Source organism: Mus pahari, chromosome 11 (genome assembly GCF_900095145.1).
Source record: "Mus pahari chromosome 11, PAHARI_EIJ_v1.1, whole genome shotgun sequence".
Lineage (NCBI taxonomy): Eukaryota > Metazoa > Chordata > Mammalia > Rodentia > Muridae > Mus > Mus pahari.
This window is the reverse complement of record NC_034600.1, coordinates 1,128,028-1,145,201: the sequence shown is the minus strand read 5'-3', so window position 1 is coordinate 1,145,201 and position 17,174 is coordinate 1,128,028. Positions and strand designations below refer to the sequence as shown.

General features: G+C 45.5%; 1 protein-coding gene across 1 annotated transcript in view; it reads left to right on the top strand.

The window, feature by feature from the left end:
• The first annotated feature begins 855 nt into the window (after positions 1–855).
• Positions 856–17,174, top strand: part of Adcy2 (adenylate cyclase 2) — a 384,313-nt gene continuing 367,994 nt past the window's right edge. Inside the window, exon 1 of the mRNA XM_021208196.1 lies at positions 856–1,324. Coding sequence (XP_021063855.1) covers positions 1,103–1,324 — 222 coding nt within the window. The 5' untranslated portion in view covers positions 856–1,102. The remainder of the gene's footprint in view (positions 1,325–17,174) is intronic.

Genomic DNA, 17,174 nt, shown 5'->3' with positions numbered 1-17,174 from the left:
GGTTGAAGTCACAGGCATGAAATGCCAGTCCAGCCGGCCACCAGAGGATCTAGCTAGGTCTGTCATGCTTCGAGAGTGGCAAGCAGCATGGGGTGAGTGAATCCCAAGCCAACCTTGCCCACACAGAGGAGATTCCCATTCCTTGCTCCAACTTCTGTGCCATCCCTGTCAGACTGAAAGGGTTCTGGGGAGATCTGCGGTGCCAAACACGGAGGTCCATGGGGTACTTCTAAGGCACGGAGAGCAAAGGCAGAGAAAAGGAGAGGCCGGCTGCCTGAGGACCACAGGTGTCTCCAGTCACCATGTAATTGAGTTCGTGGGGGCCATTCTTTCAAAAGGACTCCCACAAGTCCTGGCTGGTCCTAACTCCTGACCTGTATTGGGAGTCAAATTACAACAGAGAAAGTGAAAAAGAAGCCACATTTTGCTAAGTAGGGATACTAAAGAGGGGTGGTCAGGGGTGTGGGACCCCCCTCTCCAGGCTGGGGGGTATTAAAGCATGGCAGCCTTTTACACTGCTGCCTTGTGAGATCATGGAGAGGCTGTGGGGACTCTGGCAGCCAGGTGGGAGACTCCAGGAGCCCAACAGTAGCCCTCAGTCTGTTTTCTGCTGTAGTGGAGAGCAAGGCTGAAGCCCCAATCTATCTGGCTGGGGTCCAAAAGCGAGAGGAGGGGGCGCGCCACTGTGCAGCCTGCGACAGGCTGGAGGGCAAGGACTGGGTCTGCAGCTTTCTCTGGAGCCCAGCCTGGCCGTCGGGGGGCGGTGGTGGGCGCGGGCCGGCGCCGCCCCTGCGCGGAGGCCCGTGCGCTGCGCGCGGGGTGGGGCGAGGCGGGCCGAGGGGCCGGGTGGCTCCCGCCCTCGCTAGCGGTGGTGGCGGCGGCGGCGCCCGGGAGCTGCCCTGAGGCCGCCCCCGGCCCCCGCCCGCGCGTCAGCGCGCCCAGCCCGGGGCTCCGAGCTCCGCCCGCGCCTGAGGCCCCTGAGCACAGCTCCGGACGGGCAGCCGGCGGGTCGCGGCGGCGCGGGGGCGGCAGGCGGTAGGCGACCGCAGAGCGGCGCTGCCCGGGCAGGGCGCGCACGGCGGGCGCCCCGCGAGCCGCCCCGATGTGGCAGGAGGCGATGCGGCGGCGCCGCTACCTGCGGGACCGCGCCGAGGCGGCGGCGGCAGCGGCGGCGGGCGGCGGCGAGGGGCTGCAGCGGTCCCGGGACTGGCTCTACGAGTCCTACTACTGCATGAGCCAGCAGCACCCTCTCATCGTCTTCCTGCTGCTCATCGTCATGGGCTCCTGCCTCGCCCTGCTTGCCGTTTTCTTCGCGCTCGGGCTGGTGAGTGGCCTCCCCGTGGCTCCGAGGGGACCGCGCAGGCGACCGTGTCCCGCCCCAGGCTGCTCCTCACCCCTTGTGCCCTGCCCAAGGCCGGCCTGGCTAAGGCGAGAGCTGCGGACAGAGGAAAAGTTTCCTTGGAAGGCTTTGCCCAAAATAAAGTTGCCAGGGCGTGCTCCAGGTGGACGGGCAAGGCATGTGGGCTCAGCATCTCTGCGCCCCGTGGCCAACTCTGCGCTTTTTCCCGGCGCCGCTGCCGGCAGCAGAGGCAGTCCTCAGGCTTCCTTGGCGCGCTAGCTGCCTCCCATCCCTGTCCGCGGAACGCCCCCGGCTGGCTCTCCTCTCTGAGTTTGGTCTGGGCATCATTTAACTCTTAAAACAAGCTGCTTTGGGAAAGCAGTTCATGACAGCGAAAATGAAAACCAGATAATGTTGTGCATCTTGGCTTTTGAATCTTTCCGTGCTTAGCCATGTAGAGAGAAAGTGATGGAGTGTTGAACAGATATAGATAGCCATGCCTCATCTCCAGAGACTATAAGTGAGCTAAAAATGGAAGGGACCCTCGCTGCTTTCCCCTTTCCAGAGAAGTGCACGACTCGAACATGGTTCCCTGCCTGTGGTTAAAGCATGTTTTCACGACTGGAGGCATTAACGCAGCCCAATAGCTGATGTCAGTTTTTCTGGTTCATAATTTTCAGTCGGGAATCTTGGGCTGGCTCTCTAGAGCCCTGAAAGGAAATCTGTAGATGGCGGTTAACTTCCTCTTAGCGCTCCCTTCTCTTCAGTGTGGTTCAAACTTTTCCCCCTGACCATGATTTGCCCGTGCAGACTGTCCGAGGCCTGAATCAGCTCGTGAGTTGTGTGGTTAGTGGATAATATGGAATGTTTCTGCTGAACGGTGTTTCCAGAGCTTAGGATGTAAAGACATGCCTGCAGATTCAGCTCACGCTGCCTCAAGGACACAGAAACTCTGTTAGGTATTTGACAATTCGTTTTATATATCCGAAACATATGGCGCTCACATTATGAATCGGGGGGAAAAAGTTTCCGTCACGGCACAGTTTTTTTTAAAAATGCCCCCACGAGCGTGGGTCCTGTTTTCTGATTGAGTTCGATGAGGTAAGGAAAGATAATCCAACGTGGCAGAGCATGACGTCACTGGTCCTCTCCCTTAGCAGGCTGAGCAGGGAGCTCCTTTGACCCTGGTCGCCTAGGTGTGAGAAGAGGACAGCCCCACCCCTGCCGCACTTGCTTGTCCCTACTTATAAGACCAAAAAGAACTCAAAGAAGGATTTGGGGAAGGGGGCGGGATCACAGGGCCCGGCCAGCAGTCTTTAAAGACCTCACCTCACTTTCACATTGCTGGCAAGAAAACATCACAGTTGTCCTTTGGAAATGTGTTCCTCCTAAGTGTTTCTGTTTGTGAGTAATTCAAATCCTTCTGGCTGGTTCCTTCCTAAATGGAGAGGAGCAGGTGATGGCCTATTTATAGTGACATTAGTCTAGGGAGACAAGTGCGAAGTTCATGTTCCCCAGGCACACTACTTTGTTTTCCAGGTTAGAACGCTCTAACTTCAACCACGTTGAATTAGGTACTCTTGAATGGATCCGTGAGAAATTCATGCCAGGAGAACTTAAGGGACTTACAGCTCCCTTTTCTAAGTTGCCTTTGTTCTTCCCATTTGTGCTTACAAAGTCTCTTTTATGTTCTGTTTTGCTTAGTTGAAATGTTGGAAAGATAGCCTTTAAAAAGTCTTTGAAACCTTCATAGATAAATACCATATACAATGTATTTAATCACATCCGACTTCACTCCACTCCCTCAATCCCTCCAGAGTCTATCTCCCTGCCTTCTTTAAGACCAGAAGACAAAACAAAACAAAAAAACAACAAAAACCTGGAGTCCATTTGTGCTGTCCATGTGTGAATAGCAGTGAGATTATCCATTGGTTCATGGGAAACCACCCCTTCTTGCAGAAGCCATCAGCAGCCAACAGCTCTTCCACTAGGGGTAGGGCCGCATGCCATTTTAAGGGGCATCGTTGTGTTTCCTTAATATGCTCATCATTTCCACACCTGTCTTCATTCAGCTAAATCATTGTAACCAGAGTTGGCATTTCCTTAACTTGGCTGTCGCCCAGAGCAAGATCCACATACAACATGAAATGGATTCTGTTCCTCCATGCTCCTGGCTGGCTTCATGCCCACTATGTAAATTTTCAGTGTAAACTGCAGACATGTTCCAGGGAGGTTGCCTGGATCTGGTCCAAAGGCTACCTTCTGGTGAGGAACAGGGCTCCAGCCTTCTGTGAAGGGAGAAAGGCCTGAGGGATGTGGGTACTGTCTTCCAATACCGAGAGGCAGGAGCAGAGACTGTGTGAATCCTGGGTTCACAAAGACTTATCTCTCTTTTGTTTCTTGAAAAATCGTAGGCAGTATCTCCACTTTCAAACAGGAAAACCCCCATCCAGATATTCAAAGACAGTTAAGGTAGGAGCACCGAAGATGTGGTAGGGTTGAGTTAGAGCCATAATTATGTGGATGTAGATGAGGTCTGACTTCAGACTGAGCAGACATTGACTTCTGAGGGGTCTCATCTTGGAGAACCCTCTGGAATAGCTAAGCCCTCATGTGATTCAACAGTGAAGCGGATCTAGGATTTTTCTGCCTAAACTCTTGGATAGTTTCTTTCATTCCCATGCTTCTGTCTGGTTTTGATTTCTCTCTGTCTTTCGTGAGTTCTCACAGTAACAAAATGGGTGACAGTTTTCTTAAACACAGCTCCTATCTCCTAGTATATTTGGGTCACAAAATGATCCCAGGTGATTCCAAGTACATGGAAATCTTTCTGCTTTCTTTATGTGAGTTGGTCTTGAATTTATATTCAAAATGAAAAGGGGCTAGGGATATAGAGCTTAGTAGGTGAAAGGCTTGCGCAGCCAGGAAGCTCTGTGTGGTTCCATCCACAACACCACATTCAACAGTCATTGAGTTATATTCCTGGAATCCAGGGCTGCAGACATGAGGAAGAATATCAAGAAATACAAGGTCATTCTCAGCGCACTGTGAGTCCCAGGTTAGCGCGAGCTACAGGAAGCCTTGTATCGAGGTATAAATGAAAGTAAATAAAGAGGGAAAATAATCATGTCTTTTGATTTAGTATTGTCTTAATTGACACTTAAACTTTTATATCACTTGATTTCAATTTGTGGTCCATCTATGGTTCTCTCATACTGATCCTAACGTTACTGGTCTTTGATGTATTTTCATTATTTCATAAAAATAAAGGTGACTTGAAACTCAACAGTCTTGTATAATTGCTTGTTTTCAGTCTAAAAGCCTAAAAATGAGGTTAAATGGCATTCTTGCTAAGAATTATTCTAAGATGGCTTAAATAAAATCGAGCAATTCTTGGGATAGCTTGTATAGCTGCATTCACATTCTGTTGATAACGTGAACACTCTTTCTTTGCTTGCTGTGGAAAGTTTCAATAAAAGAATGATTTATGCTTTTTTGACATTGGTTTGCTGAGTCTCTACCAAGTCTCTCATGAGTGGTTGTCAGGGTAACCCTGGAAGAGAAAACTTAGACCTAATGTGACCAAACTAAGTTGTAAATATTATCATGTCACTTTGATTTTTAGAGCTGGCTTTCACTACTGAATGCATAAAAACCTCCCCTTTCAGAACAAAATCCTCTCATTTATTATGTCCAAAATCTGCCAGCTTTTCTCAAAAATTGCCTTCATTGTTAGGAAAGGTTGACATAAATTTTGTTTGTCAAAATACCAGGTGGCTCTGGACATGTTTGTTTTGACTAAAATTTATGATTGGGAGTAGTCAGTACTTGAATGGAAACGCTATATTCTCATAAATTTAAAATAGTCAGACATTTTAATAAACTAGGTCTTGTAACATATCCTGAAGTAAGAATATGTACTTTTATTTACTGTAAATATGTAGTATGTGCAGCTGAGCTCATAACCCACCCTCGTTTGCAGTGACGTGGTGAGTTAGTTTTTGGAACCAGTAGGGGCAAGTGCTTTTCACTATTCATTAATTTCCCCTAAGGGTAAATATAACAGACAATTTCTTTCATGTATTTACTGCAAAGAAATTTCATCTTTCAAAACAAAGATGCAGACACACGTATTAGTAGAGGGAACGTGTCTTGATTGATCCAACCTTTCAGCACCTGCTGTTGGTAGGAGAATCACCCACTTCGGGGAAGGCTGGAGTCTGGGAGGACAGACAGACATGCCCCTCCTCTCTAAGGAACAGGGGTTTCAGTGTGTGCCTTTTGTAGTTTCAGCATTATAGGAGTCAAAGCGAAACAGAGCCTTTTCCTAAGAACCAGAGCAGAGGTGGCTAAAGATCTGCCTTTCCAAGCATTCCCAGGCATAGAAGCAATGCTTTCTCTGCAGGTATGTGGAATGTGCAGCCAGCCAGTCACTAAGTCACTCCACTTACATTTTACCTGGAGTCTACACAAAGTCCAAGGAAAAACTCTTAAAATTGTACAGCAATGGTGGTTGTAATATAAAGAACTATTCAGGTGAAAACTGAAGTTAGAAAGCATCCCGCAGATATTAACTTCTCTGTTTAAAGAATGGCAGTAGAGAAGGAGGCTTTGTGATGCACACCCACAGTCGCTGTGCTCCAGAAACGCAGAGGGCAAGGCAATCCTCATATATGTTTTGAAGTTTGAAGAGCCTATCCAGGAAGTATGAAGCAAAATGGCAGGAGTATAAAATGATTAAGAACTTGGAGTTTTGCTTTTCTTCCTTCCCATGCTCTGACATCTGTTTACCACATGTGCTTGTCAAATGACATTGGATCTGCTTCAGAAAGAGATGGTCCAAATGACCAAGAAGCATCTCTGGGAGCATTTACTATCACGAGGTCCCTGGAGATGCACTGTCATTGTCCCATAGCCAACTAGTAGTAGAACTGAGAGGCACTCTTTCTACAGATGCACAAACTCATACCCAGAGGACCAAATTAATTTCTTCCAGGTCATGTAGCTGCAGAGATGGGACAAGATCCCGGAGCGCTGAGCTATCCCTCCACGTGATGCTATGGGGAACATTGCAGGTCTGGAGACTCTCCATCCCTGACTTTCATAGTTCCCTGGTGGAAAATCTCCCCACTGCTGGGAAGAGCTCAGACTTCTCTCTGCGATAGTTGCATCTCATTCCCCTCTTTCTGTGACAAAGGAAGGATGGGCAGAGATGCTTCTTCAACTTGCTCATGGAAACAGTGGCATCCATCACTTTCAGCACACTGACTACTCCTAGGATTTTTGCCCCATCTATGGCATTCCTGTTGTCAGATAATGTCCTGGAAGGGCAGTATGGCCCATGGCAACCACTCCTTTGAGCTGTGGTTTCTTACTGATATTTTGAAGTCATGGATTCTATTGAAAAGCATCAGCGGTTAGAGCTGAGGTACTACAGTTCCCGGTGCAGATGGTGGTCCTCATGACAATAACGTGCTTGGTCTGTAATTGTTTTGGCATGTGTTCAGACAGAGTGCACTGGGGTACTCGTTGATTAAATAGGTTGTTGTCACTTAACTTGTCGCATTTCTTAAGTCACTGAGTACCTTCTGAGCCCGTACTAAGACGGTCACTCGGTTGATACCATCCCCATTGGTTCACCAGCAAGCATCTCATGTCAATACACTGACGTCATCTCTCTTCAGTGTCTGTTTACTTCTGGTGGATAGCTGGTCCTTCTGGCCTCCTCCACTAAGACCCTGTCTACCTGAGGTCCCTGCTCCTTCCTGTGTTGTGTATTCCCATTCAAGTTCCTGGAGAGTTGAGCCCTTGCTGAACACCCAGTCATTATTGATTTCTGCTTCATACTTGGAATGCTTGTGAATTGCACAGAGAAGTTTAACCCTTGTGTTGCTGGAGAAGTTCAGGTAGATTCATCTCTACCTGGGTTTTCTCTCAACTCATGGTGAGCACAACCCAAAAGGGAGTTGCTGCCCTCTGTGACTGACACAGCGCTGACCAGGCAGCAGCCTCCTTACTGTGGTGTTTCCCATGTACAGCCACCGGAAAGCACAGCATGGTTGATCCACCTGGACCTAGCCCTCAGTTTTGCTTCTTAGTAGGCAACCCTACAGAGTTCAGTCATCTGTTCTTTCCTCAATTACTTCTACGAAGTAAAATACAGAGCAGAACCATACAAATGGGGCTTGGTTGTGAGTTAAGGATGATAAATCTCATGAGTATTTAGGACAAGATGAGACATGTAATATTCCTTGTCATTGTTTTTATACCACAGAAGGATCTCCTTGTCAAGGGCTTATATTGACAGACATATTTCAGGAGGAAAATAAAAATGAATATTGGAGGTTTTAAATCCTGGATGTGAAAGACCAGGGATGTGTTTTATTTATATGATAAATATGTTCATTTATTTATTCATTAATAATAAATAATATAATTATTACTGATTCATTTTTTAAAGGAGGAGTCAGGAAGAAGTGTGGCTAGCTTAGTTACAAGTCACATTTTGACAAAACTTTAACATTTCCCAACATAAAAGTTCTTGCCAACTTGATTTATATTGTCTTTGATGCTTCTCAATGCTGTTACCTTTGAGAAATTTTAAGTAAAATTACCAAGAGTAATAAAGGAATGTTTACCCTGTGATAACATGGTATTAGACTAAGAATTATATACACATACCTGGTTTGCAAACCCCAGGTGGCTTGGGAGAAAGAAAAGAGTTATTGAGTTACTTTGTATGTTTGTTTCTTAAAAAAAAAAAATTAGTCCTGTGCTGATTCAATGCCCTCTTTGTGTAAGGATACAACAAAAGCCCATGGAAGGGTAAGGGGAGGCCAGGAGAAGGACCAATTGGGTCCAACCTTTTGGCAGTGTTACAAATAATTCCCTTTGTGCCTCCCTACCTCTCTCTGCTCTCTCTCCTCCCTCCTCTCCCTCTCTCTTAACCCCCCTCTTCCTGCCCCCCTCTACTTTGGTCTACACTTTTGTCTAGAGAAGCCAGACTCAGATGAGAGCAGTGGACACAGGAAGAGCTATCGACCTGGAAGCCATCATGAACCGACTGGGCAGCTGGTGACAGGCTCACCAGAACTCGAGGGAGCATTGTGCTGAGGGGAAAGAAGAAGTAATACACAAGGGAGAGAAGGAGGGAGAAGGGGGGAAGAGAGGGACACAGAGAGACACACACAAAGAGACACACACAGACACATTCACGGACACACATACACACACAGACACATGCACACACAGACATAAACATGCAGGTACACACACATCCACACATAGAATAAAGTCATAGACACGCCCACACACACACATATTACACAGATACACAGACATATGGAAACACACACATACACACAGACATATACACACAGACACACACAGAGAGACAGAGAGGAGTCATGATCATTAAAGTTTCTTAAGACAAATTATATTTCAACCTAATTAAAAGGCTAGTGATTAAAATGATTATGGGTGTTGAAATATATGGAGTGAATACTATAAAAGAGTTGAAATATGAAGGAATACTATACAATATAATGCCCTTTTGTAGATTACTGTAGTTCTGGCAATTTCCCCAGGGGTCATTGTGTCTGAGAGACTGGTGAGAGTAAGTCTTGTCCAGTCCAGTATTGCCAATGTCAACAGTCCACTGTTTGCTTGTTTGCTTCTTTTGTTGCCTTGTAGCTCTGGGTGTCTTAGAGCTCGGATTACAGACCTGTAGACAAGCTGTCCTTGAACTCAGAGTTCTGCCTGCTTCTACCCCCTAAAGGCTCTTGGTAGAGAAGTTAGTGGTTTAGGGCGGATGGAGCATCCCATCTGCATCCCTCATTTGCATCAAGGTTTGCTATTGCAGCTACAAGATAGAACAGTACCAGCTACCCACTCTTAGGCACGTATTTGCAACTGAATCGTTGTATGTAGTGCATGGATGTCAACGTGTATAGTATGTGTTTTAGTTTCTTGTGTTATTTTAAGGGAATCAGATACAGCATTTAATGTTTCAAGGCAATAGTTTCCTGTACATATGTGAAAGGAAAGAAAATCTTGGGAGAATCTATTAGTAGAGTCAATGAAAGCTACAGATTACAAACTCACTGGCATGAGCAGCTGAGTACAGATGAAGGGTTGATGAGATGTGAGTGTAGCTCAGACATATGGTGAACCTCAGAGTTAATCTGTCCCCACAATAGACTGCAGATGATTTAGGCATAACAGCCATGCACTTTGGAATTGGGAATAGGTGCAGAGTGGGATTAATCATTCGATTAGCCTGATTAATCTTCCCTTCCTGAGCACAGTCCTCCCTGATTTACATCTGGATTACTTACTTATATGAAAATAAACAGCCACTAATCCAGGGTGGGCTACATCTGCCCAGTGATTTATTTCTGTGCTCCATCTCCCTCCCAGTGTAAGCTTCACACTAAATTGTGTTCTACTGTTTTCATTCTTTTAAAAAATTTATTTATTTTATGTATCTGAGTATACTGTAGCTGTCTTCAGAAACACCAGAAGAGGACATTGGATTCCATTACAGATGGTTGTGAGCCAACATGTAGTTGTTGGGAATTGGATTCAGGACCTCTGGAAGAGCAGTTAGTTGCTCGTAATCACTGAGCCGTCTCTCCTTCCCGTTTTCCCCTGTTTTCAACTTGCACTTTTTGTTCACTTTATCATGTACACATGCCCATACACAAGGCACATGTACATATTAATGAGAGTGCAATGTAAGACCTTTGACTTCACTACAGTGTGAAGATGGCATCTATTCTGTGCTTGTGCCTTTGAATCATTCCTGGCTTTAGAAGGATGCTGTGTAATCCTGTCCTCTCTCGCGGTGCTAGCCAGCAGTAGCACAACCCACTCTTAGTTAGGTTATCATGAAGGAGAGCAGCCCAGGCGTTAGAATCCATGGTGCCGTGGCTAAGCTGAGCTCCTCAGCTTATTCTAAATGCATTTTACACATACAGTATTTTCATTTTATGATGGGATTCTCAGGGTGCACCCGTCTAATGTTGAGAAGCAGTGTCACTGTGAGAGACTGAGGTCCATGTGCACATTGTCTTTTTGTAGAAAATCAACTTTTACTGATGAGCATTATTATTACTAGTAGTAGTGGTAGTGGCAGTGGCAGTGGCAGTGGCAGTGGCAGTGGCAGTGGCAGTGGCAGTGGCAGTAGCAGTAGCAGTAGTAGTAGTGGTAATTATTCTTCACCTATCCCCCATGCATCAGAACCCCACATGTGAGCGTTTTGCTGTGGCCTGTCCTGAACCATTGGTTTAAGTTACCTGTTTTGGTGACTGTTCTACTGCTGGTTTTAATTGCCATCTTGACCCACTTTAGAATCACCTGGAAGACTGTCTCAACAAAAGCAGGACTGTCCATATCAGGTTGGCCTGTGGACACACCTGTGGAGGATTGTCTCAAGTGCTTTAATTGAGGTGGGCACACCCAGTCCACTGTGGGCAGCAGCATTCCCTGAGTTTGGGCCTTGGACTGTGTAAGTTTAGGGGGCATTATGAGCATTAGTAACCACACACGTGTCCACTGTCACTCTATTCCTGGGTGCTTGTGATAATAAGTAGCGTTTGCACTGCTATGATGGATTGTAGCCCAGCATTTTGAGGCAATATAGACCCTTTCTCCTCTAAGTTGCCTTTTGCCCAGGATCTTTTATTATAGCAGTGGAAATGAAGCTAGAATGGTTGGTTAAAGTTTGTTTGGGGCATCGTTGATTATAGTTACTTCTTTTGGTTTTGAGGTTTTGTCTTTGTTGTTGTTTTATGGGTTTTTTTGCTGTTATTATTTATTTTATTTTGAGACAGGATCTCATGTATTCCCCACTGGCCTCAAAATTGCTATGTATTGAACTTGAACTGGTCCTCTTGCCTGTACTCTCAGGTTGGTATTGCAAGTGCATTGTACCCTCAAGGAAGGGGGTTCTATCAGGTTCCGTGATAAATCCATGACAGAGGCGTTCTAGAATGACGAGCAGTTCTAATTAACAGTGCAGACCACTTAACTGGTCTCCCATATTTCCTATGTTTCTTCAAGGGGACAGCACACGTTCCCACAAACCCCATTCACTGATAGCATCAAGCTCAGAATCCATTGTCACTCAGTAATGAGTACTCATTTCATGCCCAAAGGAAAAATGAGACGTCATTTCCCTGTGTCTGGTTTACTGTGTCTAGTTTTACTTCTCTTGGTCTAGATATCTGTAGGCTGAAAAGAAATGTTGTTGACTCTTTAGCAACCACCACATATTCAGAAAACAGCCACACTAATACACCACCCCCTGCTCCACCGTTGTACCAAGAGACAATTCCATTTGAAAGGGCTTACTAGACTAATACCCTTTGAAATCATTGTGTCACGGATGTGTGTGTGTGTGTGTGTGTGTGTGTGTGTGTTGCCTGCATGTATGTCTGTACACCATGCATGTTTGCCTGCTGCCTAAAGAAGCCAGAAAAGGGTGCTGGTTTCCCTGTGACTGGAGTTACAGATTGCTTGGGGGACTTGAACCCAGGTCCTCTGGAAAAGTAAGGTTCCATACTTTGAGTTGGACCTTATCCCCTATAAAAACATTTGTGGCACTGGGCATTTTAGATCACATGGTGACTCTGTCATTCCTGATGACTATTCATTTTCTTCTCAGGTCTGGTAGTATGCTATCAACTGTCTCTCAAAAGGAGAGCAATAATTATTAGGTCATAAGAATTAACTCTCCAAGCACCAGCTTGGATCATTCAGGAAATATGTGTAGATTAGCATGGCCTTTTACTGAAGAGCAGCTGGGATGGAGGAGCCCTGAAGAAGAGTCAGTGGGAATTTCATGCTCCTGCCTGCTGCAGTTCAGGTCTGCTCGGCTGTTGTCCACCAGCAACCATGGCTGGAGACAAGCAGAGCCCCCAGTAAGATACAAAGCGCTGCACCAGCTGTCCGAGGGCACTGTCCATCCACAGGCATGTCTGACAATGAAGACGTTCAGTGTCGGCTCACGTGGTGTGCCTTTTGCCTCCCAGACTCATCTTTAGTTTGCCCCTAGCAGAGAATATCAGATACTGGGGACAATGCAATTCCCAGCAAGACCAAACCCACACAATGTGACAAACCATCCTGGCGTTAGCATCTCCCAGTCACCACCACCACCACCATCGTCATCATAAGACTGACACAGACTGTTTCATTGCTCTTTGGAAATCCTGCTCATGGTTTCTTCCTCCATCAGAGGCTTTTTTATAGTTAACTTGCACATCTATGGTGTTTAACATGGGCTTTTTATATACATTTCTAATTTGCATTATGCTATGATCAAGGAACATGGATCTGTAGGATAACTTCAAAGTTTTTTATGCTTTTGAGCAAGTTACCTGATACATAACTATATGGTATGTGGTAATAGTTGAACTTAGGGTATTTCAGAGGCTAGGCAGGGGCTCTACCATAGCCTCTGCTCCCTGAACAGTACGGGATCGCTCTGAATGACGTGTGCACTGGAAAAGACTGTAGGAATATTGCCTTCCCTTGGTCTTCTGGTCACTCCATGCTTTTTACTTATGTTTGCTGATTGTGTGGCTTGGTTCTGTTTTTGTCTTCTTTGCTTGTTCTATTGATAACTTGTGGGAGGTGCTGGAGCCTTCCCTTCTGAGGAGACTGGTTTACACATGGCTGCTGGATATGATTTGAGGGTCATTAGATTTATGCATGTTTAAGATAGACGGTCACACTGGAGTGGCAGTGATTTTTCTTTTCTAATGCATATGCACAAGAAAACAGGAGTCTCCAGACACACACCTGTAGGGAGTGGGGGAGCCTAGCTAAGTGTGGCCTTTCGCTTTTGCCCTGTGAGAACTGCCACTCATGGTGCTGCTGTGTGGGACTGAACATCCAGAGCTAGAGTCTGCAGAGGGGCACAGTGAAGAAGCTGACTGGGCTGCTGAGCCTCGTACACTGTGGGACACGATGCAAATGCATTTCTGCTTTCTGGCTGACTTCAAAGCACTTCGGGAAGTATTTTTAATAGAAAAGCATTGCTTTATATTAGGGCGCCCTTTACCGTCTCAGTGGAAACTAGCGCATTTGACAGGAAAAATAAAGGCAGTGCATATGATACATGAAAATACAGATAAACCGCTGCCTTGCAGAGTGGCCTGGAAGAGACAAGGGGGCTGTTGTGTCATCAATAAAAGCTATGGGTGTTTAATCGTCCTGGCAATTAGAATCCTTTCAAAATTACCAGAAAATGCATCAAAACTGAAGAACAACATTTTCAAAAAGAGTGATAGGAACCCATTATCATTCTAGCAGGTAATACCTTTCCGAAAGTTTCCTTTGTGGAAAGCATTTTATGGCACATCCCATTTTCTGTGCATTATAACTGCTTTTTACTTCTTTCTTTCTTTTTCCTGTTTAAAAGGCATTTTAGCACAACTAAAGGCATTTAATTTGCTACATTTTATTTCCTTTGCAATTCATGTTAACTTTTTTCCCCCACTAAGTGAGGAGAGGGTGGTGGAAATAAAAATAATTTAGGTTGATGATGTTTTGATGTTTTCATTTTATCACCAGAAGTGACTGGTTGTCTGTTATGGTGTTTTATAATTTCAACTTTCTTAAAACAGTGCCATGGGATAAGTCCACGGCTTCCTTGTCAACCATTTGGGACAGTGTGAGAAAGGAAGAGAGCTGTGTAATTTAAGTCTGTGGGAATGCCTTGATTTCATTTACTTAGCCTTAAGAAAAAGGCACGATGCACCTGCACCGTGCAAGGCCTGGGGAAGAATGCAGTTTACAAGATTTCACATACCCTGATGAATGCTCGCCTCTGTTTTTCCTGACACTCTATCAAAGGTCCTGTTTTGTGGAGAAGTCTCCACTAAGCCCCACTCAGAGCTGGAGTTCATCAGCAGATGCAGAAGTGTCCTCTTCCTGTTTTTTCGGTGGATCCAGGCTTGGCCAAGAGCTGGGTCTAGCCTCATGAGTAGCAGCTGACCATTCTGAGCTCCTGGCCATGTGGGGCCTTGGCTCACGACCAGGCAGGTCTTGCTGTGCAAAGTTTCTGCTGCTCTGCTAATATGGATAATGTTTCTGGTAATGTAACCCTCCTAGTGAGTAAGAGTGTACACTACCACCCACCAGGAGGCCACTGTGGTGCAGGGGCCTGCCTCCATAGATGCACATTCAAAGTGGGCGGCAGTATGCACTGAGGCATATATACATATATGTATATATATGCACACATATATATACATATATGTATATATATGCATACATACACATATATGTAATTATAAAATTATATGTACACCTCTGAGTGGGACATCTGCATTATACTCCTCCACCCAAGACTCGGGGATCATGGCAGAAGAAGAAGGGGCAGAAAAATCATAGTTGGTAAATGATGACAAAGAAATGGTATTTTGGGGACACAGCAGGGCAGTTGTGTCCATGAGTTAACAACAGCCATGACAGTATGCACCAGGCCTGCAAGGCTCAGGCCACACAGATTTCTAGCATGGAGAGGAGAGATGGGCATTAAGCCCTCCCACTAACTAAGGAGCTATTTGGCAGTTGATAGAGGCTGGGGGAGGAAGTCAGTTTTCTTTAAGGGCGTGGCCCCCTGCTGGGTTGACCTCCCTCCAGTGAAGGCCACATATCCAGTAGGATGGGTCCAGAATAAACTGTATTTGATGAATTTAAAAAATGCATGCAGAGTTGGGCTGGTAGGGAAGGGGGATAGCACTGGCAGAAGTGGGGGTGCGGGGATGAATATGGGCACCATGCGTTGTACAAAATTCTCAGAGAACTAATAAAAATATGGAAAATACACAATTTTTAATAATTTTAAAAGAAATTAAAATATTCTGTGGGGAGCTTAAGGATTGTGCAAGCCAGCCACTCGACCACGGTGACTAATGGAAATGCCACCAAATGCAAGTTGCAGCTAGAGATCCGGCATTAAGAAACAAAAGGATACAGGCTTAATACTTAAACCACAAATAGCTTAAACTCAGAGCCAAGAGAGCAGATCTTAGTCCTTTGTGCAGAGGACTCCACAGAGAAAGAAACGGGAAGGCTCCTGTGAACCCTCTCCTGAAGGGGCGACTCTCTCTGTGTCTTCCTGTTCCTACAGCCTCTGGCTTTTGTTTTGCAGCTAAGCATGTAAGAGCCAGTAAATTTGAATACTGTCTCTTGACTTAATTACTGAAACAAATGGAAACCTCTTCTAGAAAAATAGCCTTGTGGCTATTTTGGCTACTGCGTGGCCGGTTGTTCGTTCTCAGCTCAGTTACCTTCACTGTGACCTGGTTAATGTGAAGTCAGTTTTCATGGCCCCATGTGTGAGCAATCACAGTCCCCAGCAGGTTACCTTCAAATGCCATGCTACCAGGTACAGAGTATGTTGTCTTCTAGCTGTTGTGCATGCTGGGCTCTCACAGCCTAGGGGTTGCTCACCCCCCTTTGCAAGGACTGTCATGGTGTCTGTGAATAAGAGGGCGACGTAAAGCCGTGAATGTGGGTGAAGCGATGGGTGAACCAAGAGAGTAAGAAGAGATTAAGATTTGCTAGTTTTCATCTGTTCTTGAAACACTGGTTCTTCTGGCCTGTGCAAAGACATCGCTGGCTCTTTTAAATTTCTGTCTGCTTCAGGCAGTGAGCTGAGCCCGCGTGGTACAGAACTGCAGTGGCTCCTCGGCCTAGAGTTCTGCTTTCTTGGTCATTTGTCAGCTCCTCCACTTTCTCAGTTTTCAGAGGCACTGGCATGCGGCCTGCCTCAAGGACTCATACAAGGATCAAAGACATTTAAACATGTCACAGTGTTAAACACAGAAGTACCACCGGGTGGGGCGTTCTTGTCCTGGTCCTCTCACTGCCTTCCTACATCTATCATTTAACACACATGTAGCTGAGAGCTTGGGAAATGGAGTCAGCGGGAAGGCATCTCTAGGGCTCAGTGCTGCTTGGACTCCATGCAGGGGTTGGCTGCTGTGTTCTGCTCTGTGGTTAGTTGCTTGGTATTTAGATGTCTCCAGTGTGAGACTGCTAGTGGGAGAGAGCAGCTGTGTGCCTCAGATCACCATAGGTGTTCTCCGGCTGCTGAAAACTTTAGTTTACTGTTCTCTCTGCCTTCTTAAAATTTCAGTGAAGTCCTTATGGTCTTGGCCACCAGGGGACTTAAAAAAAAAAAAAAAAAAGCCTACAATTCATGTGCTAGACATCTGGGTGAGGATTAAAGGCATTTGCTTTATGTTCTGTCTCCTAGAGAGTGTCCTCCACAACAGGACTCCAGCTTCAGGGGTTGCAAGTTCAATCCTTTCTCCTATAATCAAAGAGAATAAGGTGGTTATGGAATGATTCTGATGTTGAATATAATTGAAGTAAGTGTGTGTGTGTGTGTGTGTGTGTGTGTGTGAGAGAGAGAGAGAGAGAGAGAGAGAGAGAGAGACAGAGAGAGAAGCAAAATAAGTATTAGCATGCAAAAATTAATTTAGAAAATGGCACCACTAAGAGGCTAATAATAAATAAATGCCCACTTCCTTTTCAAGTAGTGGCACCAGAGAGGTGGGGGATGGGGGATGCTCTTACATTCTGGGGCATTCTCTTACATTCTTCCTGTACTCAGACTTCTATATTTAGCACTTTCTGTTCCTTCCCTATTAACCTGTGATCCCTTTAAAATAATAATTGTCATGTATTAAAATAAAAGCTAATCACTGTGGACATGGAAGTAATTCAAATGTGTTTCTTCTTCTTCTTCTTCTTCTTCTTCTTCTTCTTCTTCTTCTTCTTCTTCTTCTTCTTCTTCTTCTTCTTCTTCTTCTTC